At 68.1% G+C, this 22,375-nt stretch overlaps 1 protein-coding gene across 2 annotated transcripts; it reads right to left on the bottom strand.

Annotated features, from left to right (window-relative positions):
* Positions 1–233: 233 nt before the first annotated feature.
* On the bottom strand, positions 234–21,425 carry JAG2 (jagged canonical Notch ligand 2). 2 transcript variants are annotated; one of them, XM_090265635.1, is made up of 26 exons: positions 21,342–21,424; positions 20,796–21,140; positions 13,824–13,881; positions 12,293–12,544; positions 12,132–12,192; positions 9,459–9,589; positions 9,247–9,366; positions 8,944–9,057; positions 8,606–8,719; positions 8,353–8,466; positions 8,224–8,270; positions 7,949–8,119; positions 6,735–6,885; positions 6,479–6,631; positions 6,293–6,406; positions 5,975–6,088; positions 5,782–5,895; positions 5,534–5,650; positions 5,020–5,047; positions 4,854–4,939; positions 4,261–4,374; positions 4,050–4,165; positions 3,359–3,607; positions 2,669–2,800; positions 951–1,107; positions 234–863 (listed from the first exon to the last, which is right to left on the bottom strand). In XM_090265635.1, exons 1-26 carry the CDS (start codon positions 21,405–21,407, stop codon positions 388–390), a joined length of 3,714 nt encoding a protein of 1,237 aa, XP_090121761.1. In that variant the 5' UTR covers positions 21,408–21,424; the 3' UTR covers positions 234–387. The 2 variants fall into 2 exon arrangements, with proteins under 2 accessions (XP_090121761.1, XP_090121762.1); XM_090265636.1 differs by lacking the exon at positions 8,353–8,466 and having other exon boundaries at positions 21,342–21,425.
* Positions 21,426–22,375: the final 950 nt, after the last annotated feature.

Below are 22,375 nucleotides of genomic sequence, written 5' to 3'. Positions count from 1 at the left end.
CCACGGGTCCCACTGGCTCTTTGGCCTGGAGCCACTGAGAACCCCAAGTGAGGAATAAAAGGGAAGATTCTGTAAACAGGGCGCCACCTCTGGGAACAGACAGTTTGGTGAGGACACAACACCCTTTCCGGCCACACGGCAGGTGCGACGCACAGAAACGTTACAAAAATAGCAACTATCCGAGAACACTCCCTTGCTTTCCGCCTGACAATTATCAAATAATTTATACAAGGTTAAAGAAACATAGAAAATAAACATTTGTTTTTGGTTTTTGGGTTTTTTTACACAAAATAAAGAAACTATGCACACAGCCGCAGCCTCCTATGGTCGGCGGGTGGTACGGCGCCCAGCAAGGGGCCCCGCTCCTGGCCCGGCTGGCAGCCGGCCCTAGTCCTGGCCGGCGTGGCGCGCCTCGTTGACGCTCCTCACCGCTCGGTTGTCCACTTTGGGGCCCGAGGCCCAGTGGGCCGGCCTCCCGGGCGAGCACCTGGGCTCTTTGGTGAGTTTGTGCGAGAGGAACTTCCCCGCCTCCAGGGCGTCCTCCTCGCTGCGGCCGGGCTCCTCGTCCTCCTCCTCCTCCCCACCGCCCCCGTGGCCCGCGGGCCCTGGCAGCGCCTCGCCCGCCCGACGGGGCGGTGGCGTGAAGTTCTTGCACTGGTACAGCACGTCCTTGTGGCCGCCGGGCCGCTCAATGGGGTTGCGGATGGGGTTGAGCGGGGCCCACTGGTTGTTGGCGCTCTCCTCCCGCGGCAGCCGGCTCCTCTCCCGCTCTTTCCTCCGCTTGCGGGTCCACCACACGCAGACGACCACGCAGGCCAGACACAGCACACTGAACACGCTACACAGCACAGGCACCAGCACACCTGGCAGAGCGGCAGGGTTTGCAGCCCAGGCTGGGCCCGGCTCCCACCCCGGCACGGAGCCCTCGGCCGCCCGCCCGCCCCGCTCACCTGTGGAGTTGCTGCCCAGGAGGACCGTCTCCACCTTGACCTCAGTGACGGCCAGCAGCAGCGAGCTGTTTCCCCGCTGGGTGATGGCAGCCACGATGGCGCGGGCGGCGCCCTGGATGAGGCTGCTGTCTGGCAGGTCCCAGGCCGGGCTGAAGGACTGCAGCGGAGGGCAGGGCTGAGAGCACCGCCGGCCTCCTCCAGGGCTCACCCCCGCCCCCAACAGAGCCCGCGCCGGGGGACCGCCCGTCTTTGCCCAGCCGCACGGACGGACACTGGCTGCTGGGGCTCACGAGCAGAGCTGCACTGGACAAGGGCGGGGGGCTTGGGAACCTGGCCCAGGGCTTCTCGAGGGCAGGGTTCCCACGCGGCAGTTCACAGAACGCTGGGACGACCTGACCCGCCTTCTCCACTGACCCCAGCCAGCCATGCTTGCAGCCCCACCGGCTCCACAGGCCCAGTACTACCCCCAAACTGGAGCTGCCCCTGCCACGTGACCCTGGCCACCCCAACGCTGGCACTCAGCCAGCACTCCAGACCCTCCTCTGCCTCTTCTCCCCTCTCCCTGCACACTCCCAGCCACAGCCCCTCCCCACTGGTTTACATCTGACACCTACGCAGGCCCAGAGCAGGGCGCTACGAACACCCACTCAGCCAAGGGCACAGGCAAGATGCCCCGAACCCACGGGTGCCACTCCTGCCACAGATGTCAGGGGACGTGGCCTGAGCAGAGCAGGGGGCCGATGACGAGGTTGCAAACAAGGCTTCACGGCCCACAACCCACCACCCTGTCTGGCTGAGCAGGCCCCCAGCTACCACCTGTACCCCAACTCAGCCCCATGACCCCCAGTCCAGGTCCCGGAGGAGGAGCCCTGCCCCCCCCGTGGCCCCACCCTCGCCCCCACTCTCTGGCCCTGTCCACCCCTGAGAAATCTTCCAACTACACCCCACAGCTGACCACCCCTGGGACCCAGCGGCTCTCCTTCCCCACCTGGGTGTGCCTTTGTACCCCAACTGCTGCAGCCACTGGGGCCTCCCATCACTGCAGGGACACCTGCCCAACGCCCCAACTTCTATGGCTTCAGACACAGACATGAGAAGGGCACAGTGCAAGTCCGGGGGCCCATTCTCCACCCTGCTCAGGCTGCCCCTGAAAACCCCCAGCTGCGCCTGCCTGGCCGCCTGACGTGCTGACCGGACCTCTGCGCCCTGGCACCTCCACTCACCATCTCCTCCACCTCAGTCTGCTCCAGAGCCTTCATCTCAGCAGGACCAGGGCCCCCCATATCAGAAGCTGACTCCACTGATCACAAATTCCCATCACCCTGGGCCCCAGGACCCTGCCCACCCCTTCCCGTCCTCCTGGACCTGTGCACAGCTCCGCCGCCCCACCCCTCCAACCCTCCGACCTCTGCTCGGTCCCAGCTGCTGGCCCAGTGCTGGACGCAGCCTCTGGCTTGGCCGCATGCATGGTCCCCTGAACTGCCCCTGGCTCCTGGCCTCAGCTCCACTGCTCTGCCCCTCATCCCGGGCAGGCCCAGCCAGCCCCAGCAGCCACAGCGAGGATGCCCGCAGCCCCGCCCTGCACTCCCGAGTCTCCATTTTTGTGCCTCTTCAAGCACCTGGGAACCAGCCCACTGGGCCCCACACCCCAGCACCTCCCGAGAGCACTTACAGAGCAGGCCCCCGGAGAGGACGGCCGCCCTCCTCCCAGCACTCACCATGGCCACCTCCACGGCACTGGCCTCCAAGGATGGCCGGTCACAGAGCAGCACGAGCAGGCGGTCCCGGGCCACGGCCCTCGTGGCCGGCAGGGCACGGATCCCGGAGCAGACGGAGCCCACGGTGGTGCCCTGAGCAAAGACGGCAGCATGTGAGCAAGCCCGCTCATCCCCAGCTGCCCGCAAAGGCACGCGGCAGGACACACCCCACCGTCCATCTGGGGACACGGAGTTGGGATGCAGGGCGCCCATCACCACCTTCTGGTAGAAGCAGCCACGCCTGCAGGACCAGGGGGGCCTCGCCCTCTCTGAGCCCCTCCCCGGTGGGCTCCAAAAGCTCAGCCTGGAGCTGCCCACCCAGTGGCAGGCTGGTCCCGGCCCTCCCTGGGTGGCTCAGGAGCCTAGACCTGGCAGTGCATGGCCACCGTCAGTCGGCCCACAGGCCCCCCGGCTGGGCCTGCCTCTCCGGGCCTTAACTGCCACCCCCACAGGCCACATTGGGCTCCATGTTCCCTCTCATCTGTGCTCACAGGGCCAGGGTCCCTGAGCAGCTGCGGTGCCAACCACAGCCTCTCTGACCCCGCAGGGCTGAGCCACAGCCAGCACGGAGGGCAGCGGGAAGCCGTCCCGGACGTCCGAGAGGCCACGCTGAGAGGACAGAGCCTCCCGGCTCGCAGACACTCAGCTCACCTGGGGCACCTGGTCGCGGCTGAAGCGCAGCGTGAGGCGCGCACAGTTGTTGTCCAGGTGGCCAGAGCGCGGCAGGCAGAGGGTGCCGGGCAGCAGCGGCGCCTCGGGGCCGCACTCCCCCCAGGCTGCGCAGGGCGGCTGCAGACACTGTCCCGGGGCCTTCTCCCGACACTGCTGCCCGGCGGGGCACTGTGCGCTCAGGGCGTCGGGCTGGCTAACCAGCAGGCAAGGCTTCCGCCCGCACCACACCTGCGCCAGGCACACGCACGGGGGACAGAGGCAGGCACCGCCCGGGGAGGCAGACAGGGCTGGGGTCAGCGAGTCCCAGGGCCACGCCCACCCCATCGCCCAGGATTCCTATGCTGGACCCAACACCAGAAAGGACCCCAACCAGAACTGAGACAGCCCAGAGGGAGGCAGGCTGGGCAGCGCCCGGGCCTTGGCTCTGGAGCCTGTTCCCCAACTATACAATGAGGAGAGGGGCCTGGTTGTGCCCAAGGGGCCTCCTTCCTGGAGGTCCCGCAGGTAGACTTGGTGCATTCCGCCCTCCCTAACCCCTGGCAGCAGCTCCTGGGTCTCATGGGGTGATTATCAGGGTCATGGACAAAGGACAGGCCCCCTTGGGCCAGGGACACCAGGACGTCAGACCCAGGCAGAGCAGGGAGGCTCTTGGGCAGGGGCCCCCTGGCACCTTGCTGCAGTCCCGGCGGCCATCCAGGCAGTGGCAGCTGTTACAGTCCTCCACCCAGGAGCTCCCATGCGGGAAGGGCACACCCTGTGACCAGCAGGACCTCCCGAACACGATCACTGTGGGCACAGGAGGGGGGCGGCAGTGGGCACTGAGCCCTGGAGGCCAGGTCTTGCCCGCATCCTCGCCCCCGCCTGGCACAGGCCCCACCTACCCTCCTGGCACCGTGGGCCGGCCCGGCCGGGTGGGCAGCTGCAGCGGTAGCCATTGATCTCATCCACACATGTGGCCCCATAAGCGCAGGGGGAGGACTGGCACTCATCGATGTCTGCAGGGGAGTGGCGGGACTCAGCAGGGGTGGGAGGCCACACCCCCACGCAGGGCCCCAGAGAGGGCCCAGGGCAAGACAGGCTCCTGAGGGTCAGAGGTCAGAGCAGCAGCCCCAGGGGAGCACGTGTTCTGTGGGGTCTCTGAGCCAGGCCTAGTGCTGTCACTGTCACCAGCCTAGAGCTTCATGGGCACCAGCCCCATCCTCTCCACCTCCTTCTGGATCAGGGTGGGTAGGGCATCTGGAGAGTGGACCCCTCAGCATAAGTACCATCTGTCCCCTAACCAGGCAGCCTCAGATGCCGGGGTGAGGTGAGCAAAGGGGTGCTGCTGCCAGGGCATGGACAAGTGGGGAAACTGAGACTTGGAGCAAGGCAGGGCACAGGAACTCTGGTGACCTCTGACCCCAGGCCTGGGCTGGGAAGAACTCCCAGGGCTGGGGCCCCACAGCCCCGCCCGCCCAGCCGCCTGGCGCCTCACTGATGCGGCAGTCGGGACCCGCGAAGCCGGGCGCACACTCGCAGCGGAACCAGTTGACACCATCAACACAGACGCCACCATTGTAGCTGCGGAGAGAGGGCGGGTATCAGGGGGGCCCCATGGCAGAAACCCCCCAGGTCAGCCAGCCCCTGGGGCTGCCACTCACCAAGGCAGAGGGTTACAGTCATTGGTATCTGTGTTGCAGAAAAGAGAAAGGCAGGTCAGCACGGCCTCCGCCACCCAGTGCCCCTCTGTGCTCGTCACCCCACAGTGGCCACACTGGGAGATGGAGGGCTGGGCGCAGAGTGTCTTCAGGAGGAGGTGGCCCTGGGCAGTCACAGAAGGACAGGTCCTGGAGGCAGGACGGCACAGGCAGGAGCCGGGCTGCAGGGTGAGTGGCGGCAGGAGGCCGATGGAGGCCAATGGAGGCCAGGATGCACAGGGCAGGGTGAGGCAGCAGAGGGGGGTGGGGGCAGGGCAGGGGTGGGGGCAGAGCGAGGGTGGGGGCAGGACAAGGGTGGGGGCAGGGCCCGGTGAGGCGGCAGAGCAGGTCTTGGGTGGACAGGTGCAATGGGCACATCCATGGGCTTGGTCAGGGGGTGGGCAGGCCTGGGGAACCCCCACCTCACAGGAGGCCCTGCTCCCATCCCTCCCTCCGATGCCCCCACCCTCGAGCTCACTGTGCGTGCAGGTTCGGCCCTCCCAGCCGTCTCGGCAGATGCAGGAGAAGGAGTCTCCGCTGCCCACGCAGGTGCCCCCGTTCATGCAGGGGTTCGGCAGGCAGCTGTTGTTCTTGGCTGTGAGGGGTCGAGAGGAGGAAGGGGGCCTGCTCATCTGGCCCTGGACAGCCGGGTGTCCACACCATGAGCGGGCCAGGAACAGGGGCAAGCCCACCCACCGGCCTGAGAGGCGCCCAGGGCCTCCTCACCGATGGTGCAGGTGCTGCCCTTCCAGCCTGGGGGGCAGGCGCAGCGGAAGGTGTCACCGCTGTCATAGCAGGTGCCGCCATTGCTGCAGGTGTAGGCGTCACACTGGAACTCGCCTGCGGACACACGGGCTGCTCAGCGGCAGGCGGGCCCAGCAGGGCAGGCCCAGCCGGGCAGGGACAGGCAGGCACTCACGCGAGTGGCAGGTCTTGCCCTTCCAGCCGCCGTCACACACACAGTAGAAGTCATTGACCAGGTCGTAGCAGCGGCCTCGGCTGTGGCAGGGGTCGGGAAGGCAGTCATTGGGATCTGGGGGCGAGGATGCCAGTCAGCAGGGGCCCCTGGTGTTCAGGGAGGGCTTCCCAGGGGCAGAGCCACCGCTGCTGGGCGGGGAGAGACAGAGGGGCGGGGAAGGACATGGGCGGCCCGGCCTGGACCAGGCCCGAGGTTCCGGCGGGAGCCCAGCACCCAGCAGCAGTGGCCAGGGCGGGGCGGCCTGGCAGGTCCACTCACTGGTGTCACAGAGCTCGCCTTCCCAGCCGCTGGGGCAGAAGCAGCGGAAGGCGTCCACCTCGTCAATGCACGTGCCCCCATTGCGGCACGGCTGGCCCAGGCAGTCGTCGATGTCTGCAGGAGGCAGGCGTGAGCGGAGTCCCGGCTGGCGGGTCCCCACCCAGCCCACGGTCCACAGCCACTCACTCTCGTGGCAGTAGGTGCCCGTGAAGCCGCTGTCACAGACACAGGAAAAGTTCCCCCCGGGCTGGCTGACACAGTGTCCGTGGGGGCCGCACACGCCGAAGGGTGCCACACCGGCCACCCTGGGTCCAGCCTCCAACCCGCAGCCGTCAATCACTGCAGCAAAAGGGGAGGGGTCAGTAAGTCTGGCTTTTCTGCAGTCCACACCCCGCCCCCCACACCTCAGGCCCCACCCCCACACAACAGGCCCCGCCCCCACCTCTGCAGGCCCCGCCAAGGCATGGCTCCCTGGGCACCGAGCAGTTCTTGCCCCCCATGTTCTCAGGGCATGCGCAGTAGTAGTCGCCCTCCAGGTTGTAGCAGCGGGCACCGTTCTGGCAGGGGCTTGGCTCGCAGAAGTCGATGTCCACCTGTGGGATGGGGGCACGGTGAGGGCTCAGCCCCTCTTGGGAGACTAGTCAGGTGTCCTATCCACTCGAGGAATCCCGAAGACCCTGGACACCGGGCCTCCACAGCCAGGGCCTGAATTAGTGCCCCCGAGACTGTGCAGGCCGCTCAGCTGGACGGAAGCACCTGCGGCAGCCAGTCCTCTCTCCACGCAGCCGGCTTCCTCTGCCTCCCGGGCGGCATCCGGCCTTCACCCCTCCTGCCGGCAGGGAGGCCGGCTCTGAGCCTCTTCCCCAACGCCACTGCTGCCGGGAGCCCAGGCTGGGGGTCCTCCCCAGACACAGCATCGCCAGGCTCCGTGGCCCCAGGCAGGACCTTCCCTGGAGCCCTGGAAGCCTGCTGGCCAGGAGCCCTGTTCTGCGCTCCGCAGAAGCTGCCCTGCTCTCCCCTGCAAAGGTCGAGGCAGGTCAGAGGGCGAGGGCATGAGCCACCTGCCTGGAGAGCATGACCCACCCCTGTGCAGGACCCACGCATGGCACTGCACAGCCACACCCACCCTCCTGCACCCGAGGGCCCCTCCTTCAGGCTGCCCACAGGCTCACATTACAGACCCTTGCCCTCCAGTCCCAGCGTGGGGAACACACAGGGACTTGCCAGGGCTTGGCATAATAAGCAGGGACCCCCCCCCTTTCTTTAAAAGTTTTTTATTTATTTATTCTTAGCACGAGGGGAAGAGAGGGAAAAAGGGAGGGAGAAGGGGAGGAAAAGAAACATTAATGTGAGAGAGAAACAGAGACCAGGGACCTGGCCCGCAACCCAGGGCTATGCCCCAACTGGAAATTGAACCAGCGACCCTTCAATCTGCAGGATGACACCCAGCCTAGTGAGCCACACTGTTCAGGGCACAAGCAGGGACCCTCGATCCTCCCCACCCCCTGCCAAGCCAGGCACCTGGACTTGGGGGCCTGGGCCTCTCAGTCTGGAACTGAGTCAGGGACACCCTGTGGGGTCCGCCCCCACTGCGGCCCATCCTGTCACTATGCTGGCTCCCAGGACAACAGCTGGGGCTGCGACGGGCAGACTCACCTCACACAGCGGCCCGGAGAAGCCCTGGGGACAGTGGCAGCGAAAGCCGCCTACCAGGTCCTCGCAGAAGCCGCCACGGCAGGGGCTGCTGGCACACTCGTCCAGCTGGAGCTCACAGTGCCGGCCCCCGAAGCCCCTGGGGCACGCGCACTGGTAGCCGTTCACCAGGTCCTGGGGGGGCGGGCGGGGGGCAGTGAGCCTCCTGCAGCGGCCCCCCGGCACCTACAGCCCCACACCCTTCTCACGAGTGTGCAGAGGGACCGGCCACACCTTACCTTGCAGGTGCCACCGTGCTGACATTGCCCGTGACAGTCGTTGACGTCTGGGGACAGAGGGGTGGGGTGAGGGGCAGGATCCTGGAGCTGCCCCGGCCCACCCGCCTGCGGCCTGCCACCCATACTGACTGATATGGCAGTTGTGGCCCTTCCAGCCAGGGATGCAATCACAGTAATAGCCACCAATCAGGTTTTTGCAAGAAAAAGCATTAAGGCACGGCTTCCCCTCACACTCATTGGCGTCTGTGGACAAGACAAGAGGGCGCCATGGGCCTGGCCCCACGTGCTCCTGCGCCCGCAGCGCCCGTAGCCCGCAGCCCGCAGCCCGCAGCAGCCAATGCACAGCCCACAGCCCATGCTCACACGACCCCACGGGCCTCACCCAGCCGGCAGGTGGCCCCCACCCACTGCTCCGGGCAGATGCACTCGAAGCCGTCCACCCGGTCCACGCAGGTGCCCCCTGCTGCGCACGGGTTGGAGGCACACTCATCTATGTCTGAAGAGGGACAGAGAGAGGGGCATGGTCTGTGGGCGGTACAGGGAGGCGGGCTCAGGGGACGGGATCTCCTGGGGAGGGGAGTCTGTGTGGGGAGGAGGGGCCCCTCCTCCTCTGGCCACTGAGTCCACAGACATACATGTGAACTTGACAATGGCAGCCCCACCTCCCCTCTCCACAACCCTCAGGCGCCCGGCTGGAGTCCCCTCCAACACAGCACTCACCCAGTGCACAGGTGGGCCCACTCCAGCCAGACGGGCAGTGGCACTCGAAGCCGGAGGTCACCTCGTGGCAAGAGCCCCCGTTGGCACACGGGTTGGAGGAGCAGGCGTGCTCGGCTGTGTGGGGAAATGGTGGCAGCGTGTGGGTGCTTGGGCCCAGGCCCTGTGCCATTGCAGAGCGTGCCCCCAAACCCCGAAGGCCCCCAGGTGTGGGTGAGGGAGTGTCCAGGACACAAAGGAGCCAGAGGACGGGGCCCAGTGGGCCCTGGAGAAGCCGCCCGGCGGCAGGCCAAGCCGCCAACATACCCCGCTCGCAGTTCTTGCCCGAGTAGCCGACGGGACAGACGCAGCGGTACTGGTCAGGCTCGGCGTTGGTGCACGTCCCGCCGTTGGTGCAGGGGTGGTGGCTGCCGCAGTAGTTCAGGTCTGGGGGCAGGATGCAGCGCTCAGGGACGGGCCGCCCCGGCCCCCCCGCTGCCCCGGTGGCCGAGCCCTGGGTCCACCGCCCACCCCGCTACCTTTGTTGCAGAGCAGGCCGCCCCAGTTGGTCTCGCAGTTGCACTGCCAGGGCTCCACGCAGCTGCCGTGCACGCAGCCCGGGTACGGCACACACTCGTCACACAGCCGCCCCTGCCAGCCGTAGCTGCACCTGTGGACATCCAAGGGGTGTGGGGCCTGGTGGGTGGGGTGCACCCTGGGAGGCAGGTGGTCACATGAGCCGCCCCCAGGGCTGGCGTCCTGGGCCTTTGAACTGGAGGAGACCTGGGGCCAGGCGGGGGTCACGGCAGCCAGCCGCCCCCACTGTCCCAGGCGCTTCCCAGCCACTGGCCCAGGACAGTGGCCGCAGCTGTCCAGTCACTCCTCCCTGAGCTATTTTGGGACTTACCCCTGAGCGGGGCCCCGTGAGCAGGCGCCGGGGAAGGGAAGCCCTGTGGGGACCCCAGGAATGAGAGCCCCAGCTCAGACACACAGGGCACTGCCAGGGACTCGCGGTACGGGGTCCGAGTAGAATTGTGAGACGCAGCAGGGGCTCCTGGCCTGGCCCCAGCTCTGTGGCCTTGGGCACAGCTCACAGCCTCACCTGAAACTCAAGGGCAGTAACTTCTCTCTCCCAACAAAGCCCATAAAGGGCCCACCTCACAGGTGTGGGTCCCAAGGCCCATGGCCGCACTGTGATGGCCCTGCCAGAAGTCAGGCTCAGGGCAGTGCCGGCCCAGGGAGAGTCACCTGCTCCCTGGCGAACAGGCCACAACCCCGAGGCCTGGCCCACCCATGCTGTGGGACAGCATCCCCTCTGCAAAGTCTGGCAGGAGGGGGCCTGGCAGCCAGGGCGCAAAGGCTATCTGTGCAGCCCCAACCTGGACGAGGCTGCCCCTGCAAGAGTGCAGTGTGACGCTGTCAGGGGACAGGGCCCATCGTCCCAGAGCAGACACCCCGAGGCCTTCAGGCCCTGCCGGGACCCGCAGGGGCCCCTTCCACGCCCTGAGAGGTCCTGCAGGAAAAGAGTGTCATCCACGGCACCGCCACGCGGACTTATTTTCGTACAAGGAAAGAGCCACGGCCCTTCCTGGGCTGCCGCTGAGCCCACAGCCACCCGAGGGGACAGGGGCCCGCGCAGCGGCACAGGGACAGGAAAACCGAGGGTGCAGAGCAGGCGCCCCGCCATCCAGACCACGTGCACAGAGGGGTCCACGTGAGGGTGGGCCATGCACCCCCACCCAAACCCTGCAAGTGACCTGAGGCCAGGCCTGGGCGGGGCCGTGTGGGGTTCAGTGCCCAGCTTGGGGGCTTGCTGTCAGGTCTGGGTAGGGCAGCCCCCCCAGCTTCCCTGGCCTGGGGCTCCAGGAGCCAGGGAGGAGGCGGCAGGAAGGCAGGGCCATCTCCGCAGCAGCATCCGGTGGGGGTGTCCTACCCTGAAACCTGAGCCACCGCGGCAGCTGGGCGGTGGGGGCTCCCCCGCTCCCCGACAGGGCCCTCGGCCTCCCTCCCAGGGAGTCCCTCCCCTCTGCTTCCTGCAGAGCTCACGCCCCCAGGGGGAGGGTGGGGCAGAGACAACTTCCCTCCCACCTTCCTCCCACCTCGCCCTGGTCACTGGCTGGCCACCCAGGGCCACAGCACTGCCACAGTGTGCAGGGCTGAGACCCAGCCCACGGCACTTGCTCCACAGGCTCACACCCACCCCCCAAGTCGGTGGGCAGGCCCCTCCCCAGACAGACAACAGCCGCCTCATACCCCTTCTCCTACCCAAAACATGTGCCTGCCCAGGCCAGGCCCACCACGTACCCTCTAACCCTTGCCGCGACCCTCCACCTTAAGGCCCATGGGACAGATCTGAAATCCAGCAGTGTGAGGGGCTGGGTGGGTGAAGCCCCAGTCCCCTGCCCTTCCCTGGGGCCAAAGGCACCACACAACAAGCAGAAGGGTCACCGCCCCTCCCTTCCTGGCTCCCAAACCTTGCCTTCCTATCCAAACTCACTCCTGCGTGACCCTCAGAAAGTCACTTAACGTCTCTGTGCTCAGTGTCCTTGTCTGAGAAATGCACGTGGAAGCAAACCTGCCCCCACAGGGAGGTGCTGGGCAGAGCTTCACCCACGCACTGCTCCTCTCTGCCAAGGGCAGAGCCTCTCCCTGGGCCCCAGTCACCCTTGAGCACCCACTGGACTGGCTGTAAGGACCCCTGATCTCCTGGCCTCCTCCCGACCCTGGGGGCCTGCCGACCCCTGCCCATCATATACCTTCACCAGCAGGAGGCCTAGGCTGGTCCCCGGCCTCCTCTCCCCACCTGCCCCAGCCGAGGGCGTTAAATGCTGCCTGTGCACCACAGGTGCCCACGGCCTGGGGCCGGGACCACCCCCATAAACCCCTGCCTGGGACAGCGCAGGCACTACCCTTCGTTCACAGCAGAGCCACACTCAGTGGCAGGGGCTGTGAGGCTTGGGGTCCTCCCGGACGGCCCTTGGTCAGGACTGTCCTGGCTACCCTTCTGGCCTCCTGTCCCTGTGGGGCTGTTGACACCCCAGGCTCTGAGGACTCCCGCCTCCCCTGCACAGGGTATGAGCCACCCGGAGCAGTGCCTGTGTCCCCAAGACCCTGCACACAGGAGGCACACCCTCTGCTGAGGCAGGAGTGTGGGTGAGCGGCTGTTTCACGTCAGGACGAGAGGGCAGAAAAGGGGCGGGTGCCAGACTCACCTGCACTCGCCAGGCACAGCGCAGCCTCCGTGGAGCAGGTTGCAGCCTTGCTTACACACGGCTGCAACAGAGGGCAGAGCTGCTGCAGCCAGCGCCGCGGGGCCACCCGCCGCCCCCCGCTCCGGCCCCCGTGGGCGCCCCCCGGCCCCGCCCGGCCGCACCTTGCTTGCACTCCTGGCCCATCCAGCCGTCCATGCAGGCCTTGTTGCCGTACTGGTCACAGGTGTGGTGGCCGAAGTAGTCATCGCGGGGCCGGCAGAACTTGTTGCAGGTGGCGCTGTAGTAGTTCTCCGCGCAGCGCACGCGGATCTGCAGCTCCAGGTGCGCCACATGTCCGCTGAAGTGCAGGCTCTTCCAGCGGTCCTCGGGGTTGATCATGCCCGTGTGCGACACCCGCTCGATCAGCAGCTCCTCTTGGGGAGGCAGCAGAGTCAGCCCGGCCACGGCCACCCTGCCCCACCGGGAACGCAGCGCAGGCCCCGGCAGCAGAGCCCAACCGCAGGGGCACTGGCCAGGCCACCGTGGGAAGCTCGGGGCCCACACGGGCTCTTGCTCCACACCCCAAATGCAGGCAGGGCAAGGAAGGTGGGGGCGCCCCGCCTGGGCCCCACGCTGCTGGTCCCCTGCTCTGCCAGCACCCTCCCCGCAGGCATCCGCCCCTGGCCAGCACAGCGACGTGGCTCGACTGGGCTCCTGTCTCTCAGCTCAGCCTGCAGCAGACACGCCGATACTGCCTTCTCTCGGACCCAGCCCCGTGACAGCTGGGCCTCACCTCAAATCGAGCCACTGCGTGGGGGTGGGGGACGCCAACCAACCACCACGGGCATATGGGGACCCCCAGAAAGGCATGCCCTATGCTTTAGGACTTTCCACAGCAATAGGCTAAGGAATCCCGGCCCCCCCAAGCTCCCTCCACTGCCCTCACGGGCCTCTCCCGGCAGGGCCTGCCCCCCACTGAGCCCATCCTTGCTGCGGTGCCCACCTACCTGTGCTCCTGCCCCTGCCTCCCGGGGCCACTCCAGAGCCGGGCAACTCATCCCCACACCCACAGCATCTCCTGTGCACCCCAGGGCTCAAAGCTCCGTGATTTGCCCTGGCCTCGCTTATTTATCACCTGCCCTCTGGCCCATGCTGGCCCCCAACACCTGGGCCCACTCTGGCCTCGGGCCTCTGCACATGCTGCTGCTGCCTCTGCCTGCGGTGCTCTTCCCGCTGGTCCCTGGCAGACCTCTCTGCCCTACCACCAAAGGGCCCGCGGACCCCAACACAGGCCGTCAGCAGCAGGGGAGTCTCGGGAGAGGGCCACCGAGACCCATGTCCAAGACAGACAGGCAGAGAGGGGGCCGTGGAGCCACAGAGAGCCTCCAGAGGTGATCAGCTCCACTGTGCCAGATGTAGCCCCAAAGAGCACCCCCAGCAAGGGAGCAGACACAGCTCAGGCAGGGGCGGGGACAGTGCACTCAGCCCCGTGAGCTGCAGCGCAGCAGAGCTTCCTGGCAGCCGGAGGGAAAAGGGGCACAAACTCCTCAGGGTAGAGGCAGCTTTCTTGGCATTTGGGCCTCTGTCCCAGCCAGCAGAGGGCGAGGAGCCTGGCCACACACATCTCTGTGGCTGACGGAGGCCAGCCCCCTAGCGCCCAGAGGGGGCCCGCAGGCAGTGGCCCGCCACACCCCACCCAGGCAGCTGACTCACCATCGGGGGTGGTGTGGTTGTCCCAGTCCCAGGCCTCCACGATGAGGGTGAAGGAGCGCTGCAGATACAGGGGGGGCCGGTCAGGGACCCGGGGGCCCTGCCTGCCTGCCGCTGTACAAATGGGGACCCATCCTGCGGTGTCTGGGCACTGAGCCCCTCCTCCGCCCCCGGGGTCTGTCAGGGCTCCCTGCCCACCGAAGACCCCCCTCCTAGCACCCTCGCTGTTCCCTCCCTCCCCTCTACGCCTCTGACTAAAGAAAGTGCCACTGGCCACATCTCAGCAGACCCCCGGACCACCCGCTTGCCCCCTGGGAAGGCTGCCCCCCAGGTCAGCCAGGCTCCGGGGGCTCAGGCCCCTGACTCCCCCGGCCAATGGCCCACACCTGGGGGTACTGAGTGACGCAGGCAGAGCAGTGGGGGCAGTGGTGTGCTGGAGCGGCCGCAGGCAGGGTCCCCGTGGCCTGGGACCAGAGGGGGCTCAAGAGAAGTGTGAGGAGCTGCAGCAGGCCCACCCGAGAGGGGTAACACCATGGTCCCCTAGCTGCCCCTCTGCTGGGCACTGGGGGCAGCGGTGGGGGGACGCACCCACCAGGCCCTGGCCCAGGGACGCCCCACCCCCGACACGGCAGGGGCACCCTGACTAGCACATGGCCCACCAGCCTGCCACGCCCAAGATGAGGAAAAGGGGTGGAAGGGCCCCCTGCTGCGCAGGTGGGGAAGCTGTGGCCCAGGGATCCCTGGTGCAGCCTCAGCCATGGACACTGTCCCCCACCACTCCCAGGACCACCTGGCCCTCAGCCCCAGGCTATGCGAGGGGGCAACGTCACTGAGCAGCCCCAGGACCCACCCCCTCTGCAAGGGCAGCCAGTGCAGCCTGTCTGTCATTCACAGGCATGAGCGCCCCATGAGGGGCGAGCCTCAGCCTCCCTGCCCAGGACTCTCCGAGGCTCCCCTGCCCATGCCACGTGGCCACCTCTTCTGCCCAGCCATGGCGGGACAGAGCACCCCTCCCCTGGATCCTGGCTCCACCCAGGCTGGGGGCCCACAGGACAGGGCCACCTCTGGGGCCACCGGCCATCCACAGGGACTCTGCAGGGAAGAGGCCAGGCTCCCCACATCCTCAGTGCCCCCACCTTCCACCCCTGCAGTCTGGCTGTGCTGGGGAACCACAACACTTGACCACCAAGGTCCCCCCAGGACGTTCCCCCACCTCCACCAGCCTCCTGCTGACACGCAGCCCCAGGCCCACCCCTCCCATGGGCTGCCTGCCACAGCCAACTGCACCCACTGCCTGCAGGCACCAGGACCTGGCCCTTGGGGACCCTCTCCTCCCCACCACAAGACACTTGCCTTCCCGTGGCCTCCCCCCATCCACACTGCTGCCCCTGCCCTGAGCCCACGCCTGCCTCCAACCCACACAGCCGATGCCCGGACCCAGGAGCCCAGGATGAACCTCGGGGTCCGTTCTCTACCCTCTGGAACCCTTCTGCCACCGCCGGGCAGCCACCAGGCTGTCAGTCTCACTTCTCAAGTCTCCCTTAAACCCATTTCCCCACGGTCACCAGGGCCCCACACCCCCATCCATGGGAGCCCCACAGACCCCCGAGGCGGTCTGCATTCCTCACACGCTCCTCTAGGGGCTCCCTCAGCACCTGCCCTCCTCCCAGCCACCCCAGCACGCCCACCCTGTCCACGGTCTTCACCCACACAGCAACTTCCTCGGCCCAGAATGCCACCCTCACGCCAGCCTTCCCCTGGCCACCCCACGCCTGGCGACCGCGGGAGCCCCAGCTCCTTCCCAGGCTTCAACTGTTTTGTTTGCTGGAGGCCCTGCAGATGTGGCTCTGCCCTGGGGCCACAGCTCTGCCCTGGGGGCGATGAGCCATCAGGGCTGTGGGGCTGGGAGCAGGGCAGGGCTTGCAGAGGGGAGGCTGCCAGCAGGGACACGGGACAGAGGTACCAGTCACACCAAGAAGGCAGCAATGTCCAAACCAACTTTGGCGCCAACGCTGAGCAAAGTGAATGTCTGCCAGGGAGTCTGAGTGAGGCCTGCGACCCCCGGGTGGAACAGGCAGTCGGGGTGAGCAGAGGCGGGCGCGGGGAGCCGGGGCAGGGGTCTGCTCCCCCCACTGCAGGGCAACCCACCAGCAGAGCAGGAGGGCCCAGGCCACCCACCCCACAGGGCCACTGGCTGTCCCCCCACACCTGGGCTCCGACAGGCCCGGAGCTCCTTCTGGCTCCCAGGAAACCCCACGCCACCCGCCCAGGTAGGATTACCGCCACCTTCACGGAGCCCAGGGCTCCGGTTACCTGTTCCCGCAGGGACGTGCGCCCGCCCGCCCACCCGCGAGGGCCCCACCGCCCGCCAGCTGGGCTCCCTACACCTGCATGGCAGGAAGTCATCCAGAGAGAACCTGAGCCTCCCTCGGTGCGGGCCCCAGCCACCTCTCCTCCCCTGGGCTGGCCTCCGGGACTCAGTTTCCTGCTGCACATGGCACCCTGTCACCCTCATGCCCGGCCTCCTGGGCCGCAGGCGGGCACAGCTGCAGCCCCGCAGCCCGGCAGAGCGGGAGAGTCAGCGGGTCTTCGCAAGGCCTCGGCGGGGTCCCGCCATTCCAGGCCAAGGTGGGGCAGGCTCCCTAGCAAGCAGGCAGAGGGACCCTGGTCCTCCCTCCCAGGCCGGGAAGGCCCATAGGCCAGCTGACCTTAGTCCCTGAAGGTCTGGCTCCAGCGTGCCCTGTGATCCCGCCCTGACTCACCCACACCGTGTGGGCAGACCGCCCGCCTGACCCTGATCCCCAAACCCTCCATCTGACCCTGACACAGGGGAGACCAGGCAGCACCCCAGACACAGGAGTGGCAGAGGACCAGACGTACCACTCTCCACGGCTAAGGTGCGACCCCCACGGGCCACAGCCTGGCCTCTGCCCGCACCATTCCCACCAGCCATCCGGCCCCCCACGGAGCGGGGCTTGGTGTCTGCGGTGCCAGGAGCTCTAAGCACAGATACATTTCCTGAAACCTGAGCTTTGGAGAGGCTCGGGCCTCTGTGGCCATTGTCACCAGAGGGGGAGGGGGAGGGGCCACCTCCCCACACAGGCGCTGGGCCCCAGGGTGATAGCAGGAGGAATGGGCCACGGGCCCAGCCCACACAGGAGCCCAGACACCACACTCCACACCAGAGACCAGCCAGTGCCTCGCAGGGTGCGCCCCACCCACCCCACCCTTGGTCCCTTGCTGTGAAGAGGGCCAGCAGCCCAGGTCTCCCAGCACCTCATCAGGGGGACCTGGTGGGACCTGCTGCCGCAAAGCCCAGACTGGGCTGATCCTTGTCACACCTGGGGATGAGGATGAGGTCCCCAGCTCACCTGGGGCCTGGGGGAAAAGGACCTCGGCTCACCTGGGGGTCTGAGAGACAGAGACCTGGATTGCCTGGGATCAGGGGATAAGGGACCCTGCTTACCTAGGAACTTGGGGATGGGGACTCTGTTTATCTGGGTCTGAGAGACAGGGACCCAGCTCACCTAGGACCTGAGAGATGGGAACCCTGCTCACCTGGGTCTGAGGGACGGGAACAAGGACCCTGGCTCAGGCCTGGGGGTTAGAGATGCTTGTCTCCTCACCACCACCTGCAGCTCAGGACCCAGCCTGGCTCCCCGGAGAAGCCTCTCAGTAGACCAATCTGCCCCCCATCCAGATGCCACGGAGCCTGGGACGGTTCCTGAGACCACAGTCCCTTCTAGGAAACCCCTGCTTGAAACCCTGCAGAGACCTCTTCCCTGTCAGTGGCTGCCTGGCTCCCTGGCCCAGCCCTGCACAGTCTAGGGACAAGCCCCCAGCACACTTCCAAGCCCCTCTCCAGCAGCCCCACTTTGCTGAGCCCTATCCAAGCATGACTCCTGTCCCCGCTGGAAAGGTGCGGGAAGGACGCAGGGGACCTGGGGTGCCCTGAGGCCCAAGGAGGGGTGAGGTGGAGTGGGGAGGGAGTCAGAGCCCCCAGCCCCAGCTCTTGGGGGACTGGAGAGCAGACAGGGTGACTCCAGCCTGTGCCTGGCCCACCTTGGGCTAGGGGCTCCCGCAGCAGCTACCGAGGCGCTGTGATAGCCGGGTGCAGTGGGGCTGGGCCCTGCCCACGTCCCCCCAGACCCCGCTTTTTGAGACACGCGGCCCACACCCCCTCCTGAGCACAGCACAACCCTCTTGGGACCCCAGCCTTGGGCTGGGCAGCTGTGAGGAGGCCAGGCAGACCAGGAGCGGGGCTGGGGGCCGTCTGCCACACTGGACACCACTTCCCAGTGGGAAAGCGGCCCCAGGACCTCGGGTCGGCTGCACTGTCAGACGGGGTCAACCCCAGGCCCACCTGCGACACATGAGGGGGCCCAGGGCCACCTTGGTCATCCCCACAACTCGTTTTGCCTCCCGCAGTGACCACAGCGGCCCGGCACATTGGGAGGAAGGCATGGCTTCCAGCTGGGCAGTTGGCGGCACCCTCATTCCTCACTGGGGCAGGGGGGTGCAGGCCAACTGCCACACTGCACCTCCATCCCCCAGGCCCCTCTGAACCCTTCATCGGCCACCTGCCAGGCCCGCTCACGCACCCACTCCCTTCCCCCTGCCAGCTACAGGCCAACTCTGGGGCCAAAGGGTGTCATGAACCCCTGGGAGGCCAGTGAAGAGGCTGGGGCACCTGTGGGGTGGAAGCAGGGGCAGCTCCCACACCCAAGCCGCCTCCACCTCCCCATACCTCAGCACCCCCTGGAAGGCTGAGCCCGACATCAGCCTGGAACCACAGTCAAAACAGACACAGCGGCCCCCACCCCCACCCCGGCCAGGAGCAGGAGGGTTAGGGCTGCTAGCTCAGGGTCACTTGAGGGGATGGAGGAGTGAGGAGCCCAGACTAGCTCCCTGCCTGCTGCCTCCGGAGCCCCAGGGGTAGGCGGGGAGGCTCCCGGACTCCTCCTCGGGAGCCCACATTCCACCTCCAGCTTCCTCCAAGGCCTCCTTCTGTCCCCACCTCAGAAAGCGCAAGAGTCCGAGCTGACCCTGGGCAGGAGCCCCCCCAACCCAAGCCCAAGGCTGGGCCCAGTCACTCCTCAGTCCCCAGAGAGGCCAGGCACAGTCTCCACTTTCTCCGGTAGGAGCAAAGCACCCCAGTGGATCCAAACATGCCCCGGCCCGAAGGACGGAGTGGGGCCTGCAGCAAGCTGAGGCGGCACGGTCCTGGAGCGGCCGAGCGAGCGGAAATGCCAGGGCACTGGCATCACCACATGCCCCACGCCTGGCAGCCCAGCCGCGCTGCCACAGGGGGTGGGAGACAGGAGCTGCCCCCAAACGTGTACGACCCACAGCCACGTGGCCCTTCCTGGGATATCGGAGGGAAGTGGCTGCGAGCAGGAAAAAGAGGGGAGCTGCCTGAGACCCAAAGCCCAGAATCCAGGGCTCCCAGGGAGTCGAGGGCCTGCCCCACCCCATCCCATGCCCAGCCGGCCAGCTGGGCCTGAGAACCACGAGGGACCCGCACCGGCCCGCCACATTCCTCCAAGGCCTCCCTGCCCCCACACCAGGGCTGCCAACTCGAGCAGAAAACACATCCTCAGGTAGCGATTTGAAGCCGCCCTGGCGGGAGCCCAAGCACAGATGACAGGCTGCAGCCCTGCTCAGACCTGCCTGCCACACGGCTGTGGGGGCGAGGGGCGGGCTGATCGGAACTGCCCGGGGGCCCTCCCAGCCTGCCCCTGCTTTCCATCTCAGGGACACATTCCCCTCAGAGGACCTGGGGTCAAGGGAGACCCCAGAAGCCAGCCAGGCTCAAAGGGGGAAGGGCCATGGCCAGGATGCAGGGTTAGCCTCCCCATCCAGCGGGCGGTCAGGAAGGGGTGAGGAGGGGGCAGCGGGTGAGGCCACTTGGCCCATGCTTAGCAGAAAGTGTGGGCCCAGCGCTCTCACAGGGTGAGTCCTACTGGTCCAACCTTGGCCAGCCTGGCCTCAACCCCCAGTCTCTTTCCAGATGGGGCACCAGGTGGACACAATCCTCCCTAGCTGCTCCAGCTCAACATCCTCAGTCGAAAGGTTGGGCGCCTCAGTCACAGGCTGGCACCCCGTTCCTGGGACTCCCCACTCACAAGCCCTCCCCTAGGTCCCTGCCAGCTGCTTCTGACTTAGCATATTGAGGTCCTGCCTCACAGGGTCCTCTGGGTTCAGGCCCCACCCAGGCCCAGGACTGCAACACGGAGACCTCCTGGTGCCCGGGCCAGGCCCTGGTTCAGAAACAGCCTGTATCTGGCAACTGACTGCCCACCGTCCCTTGCTCAGGCCCCTGCTCACCTGCCCCAGCCCTCGCCCACCATGGCCTGGGGCAGCCCACATGCGTCCCAGCATCCCCAGGCCCAGCGCTCCTGCCTGACTGCCCTACCCCCAAGCCCCTCCAGCAGGGCCCCTGCCTCTTCCCGGTGGTGGGGCGGGGGCGCTGCAGTCAACACACATGCATTAAGCCCTCCCCAGCCCAGCCCCCCATCCCCACCCCATCCCCGGGCATCCAGGAAACAGCAGGGCGAGCGCAGGCTGGCCGCCGGCCCAGGGCGGCTCCGCCGGGGCCTGCCCCATACCAGCCCCAGCACGCGCGGCGCACATGCCTCTGCGGCCTTCAGGGGCCCAGGGCGCCTCGCAGCGCCTCCCCACCCAGACAGACACGCGCACAGCGACGCAGGCACACGCCGCGGGCCGCGGGCCCCAGCCCCGCGCCCCCGCCGCGACCCCCGCGCGACCACGTGGCGCGGCGCGGACCGAGCCCCACGGAGCACGCGCCCAGGGTCCGCACGCCGTGCGGCGCCCCCTACCGGGCCCGCCCCGTCTGGGTGCGCGCAGCCGCACGCAGAACCCGGGCCGCAGGTGCCAGAGGGTCGGCGCGCAGGGCGGGGGCCGGGACGCTGAGGGAGGGAAGAGCGGGGGCCCAGGATAGAGAGGCGCACGTACCGGCCAGGCGAACTGGAAGGGGATGACGACGAGGCCCGGGTCCTGGTCGCCGCCAGCCCGGGCCCGCGCACGGTCCCCCGCGGCGCCCGCCGGCGGCAGGTAGAAGGAGTTGCCTCCCAGCACGGGCGTGGCACCGTGGCCGTAGCTGCAGGGCCCCGTGGGCGTCACCTTGGCCTGGTACTCCTTAAGGCACACGCGAACGTACGTGTCGCACTCGTCGTGGCCGCAGACCCCCGCGCGCGTCGTCCGGCCGTCGCCGTCACAGCAGGCGCCGTTCAGCAGCTCCCCGTTCGCGTTCCGCAGCGCGCTCAGCCGCAGCTCGAAATAGCCCATGGGCTGCGCCGCCTAAAAATAAGGCAGAGAGAGCGCGAGGGAGGCGCGGGCCGGGGTCGCGAGCGGGCGCCCCGCCCCCACCCGCCCGCCAGCCCCCGCCGAGCCCCGGCCGCGCTGCGCGGCCCCGAGGGTTTCCGAACGCGGCGCTCCCAGGCGGTGCCGCCCGGCCCCGAGGGACGGCTCGGTGCGCCCCGTCCGCGCCTCCTCGCTCACCTGCACGCAGAGCGCCAGCAACAGCAGCAGCCGCCGGGGCAGGCGCCCGCGGCCCCGCTCCCGCATCTCCGCCTCGACCCCGCTCGCCGCCGCCGCCGCCGCCGCCGCCGCCGCCGTCTCTGCGCGTCCGGCCCGGCCCGGCCTCCCAGCGCCCGCGCGCCCTCCGAGCGCCGGCAGCGGCAGTGGCGGTGGCGGCGGCGGCGGCGGCGGGCGGGGTCGAGGCGGCGCCGCGCGGGTCTGGGCGGCGGCGAGCGCGCAGGAGCGGCGGGCTCGGGCTCGCAGGCGGCTGCGCTCCGACCCGGCTCGGCTCCCTCCCGGCGTCAGCGGCGGCGGCGGCGAGCGGCGGCGGGTCCGGGCCTCTGCTCTGAGCGCCCGCGCTCCCGGCGCTCGCAGCCAACAAGTTCGGGACGAGACTGACAGCTCGCTCGCCCATTCGTCACCCGCGTACCTGCATATGCATGAGGGGGCGGGGCAAAGCCGTGGGGTGGGGCTGGGGGCGCCGGGGCTTTAAAGGCAGCCGAGGGCCCCTCCCGCTAGCGTCCGGCCCTGCGCGAGCTTCTCGGGGCGCCGGGGCCGCGGGGGCTCCGGTGACGCTTCTGCTGGGCCCGGCGCGGAGAGACCAGTGCCGCAAAGCGGCCTCTGCTCGCCCGAGCACGGCCGCCGGGTGTCAGGAGCCAGGGGGTGGGGCGCCCCCTAAGGTCACCGCCGTGGTCCCCTCCCATCAGTGCGCCGCTGCTGCGCTCCTCGAAGTCCCCGAGGAGAGATGCCGCCTCCAGCACAAATCAAGACTCAGCCCCCTCGCGGGGCGGGCGCGGCCTGGGACCGAAGCCGAGCCCAACCTACTGCGCGCCCCCCTTCCCAGGGGAGAGTGCCCCTCCGCGCCGCTCCCACCGCCTGCACGCCAGCCGCAGGGGGCGCTGCTCCCCGTCGACGCCCGCGGCCGCCCCGCCGCCCGGCTCGTGGACCCGGCAGCCAGGCAACAAATGCTCCCGGGCGCAGGTTGTGTCCCGCTGGGCGCTGGCGCGGGGGTCGCC

Source organism: Furipterus horrens, unplaced genomic scaffold, assembly GCF_987537825.1.
Source record: "Furipterus horrens unplaced genomic scaffold, mFurHor1.1.pri manual_scaffold_21, whole genome shotgun sequence".
NCBI classification, from domain to species: Eukaryota; Metazoa; Chordata; class Mammalia; order Chiroptera; family Furipteridae; genus Furipterus; species Furipterus horrens.
Note: the sequence above shows the minus strand (reverse complement) of the source record. Positions and strands in the feature narration are given on the sequence as shown.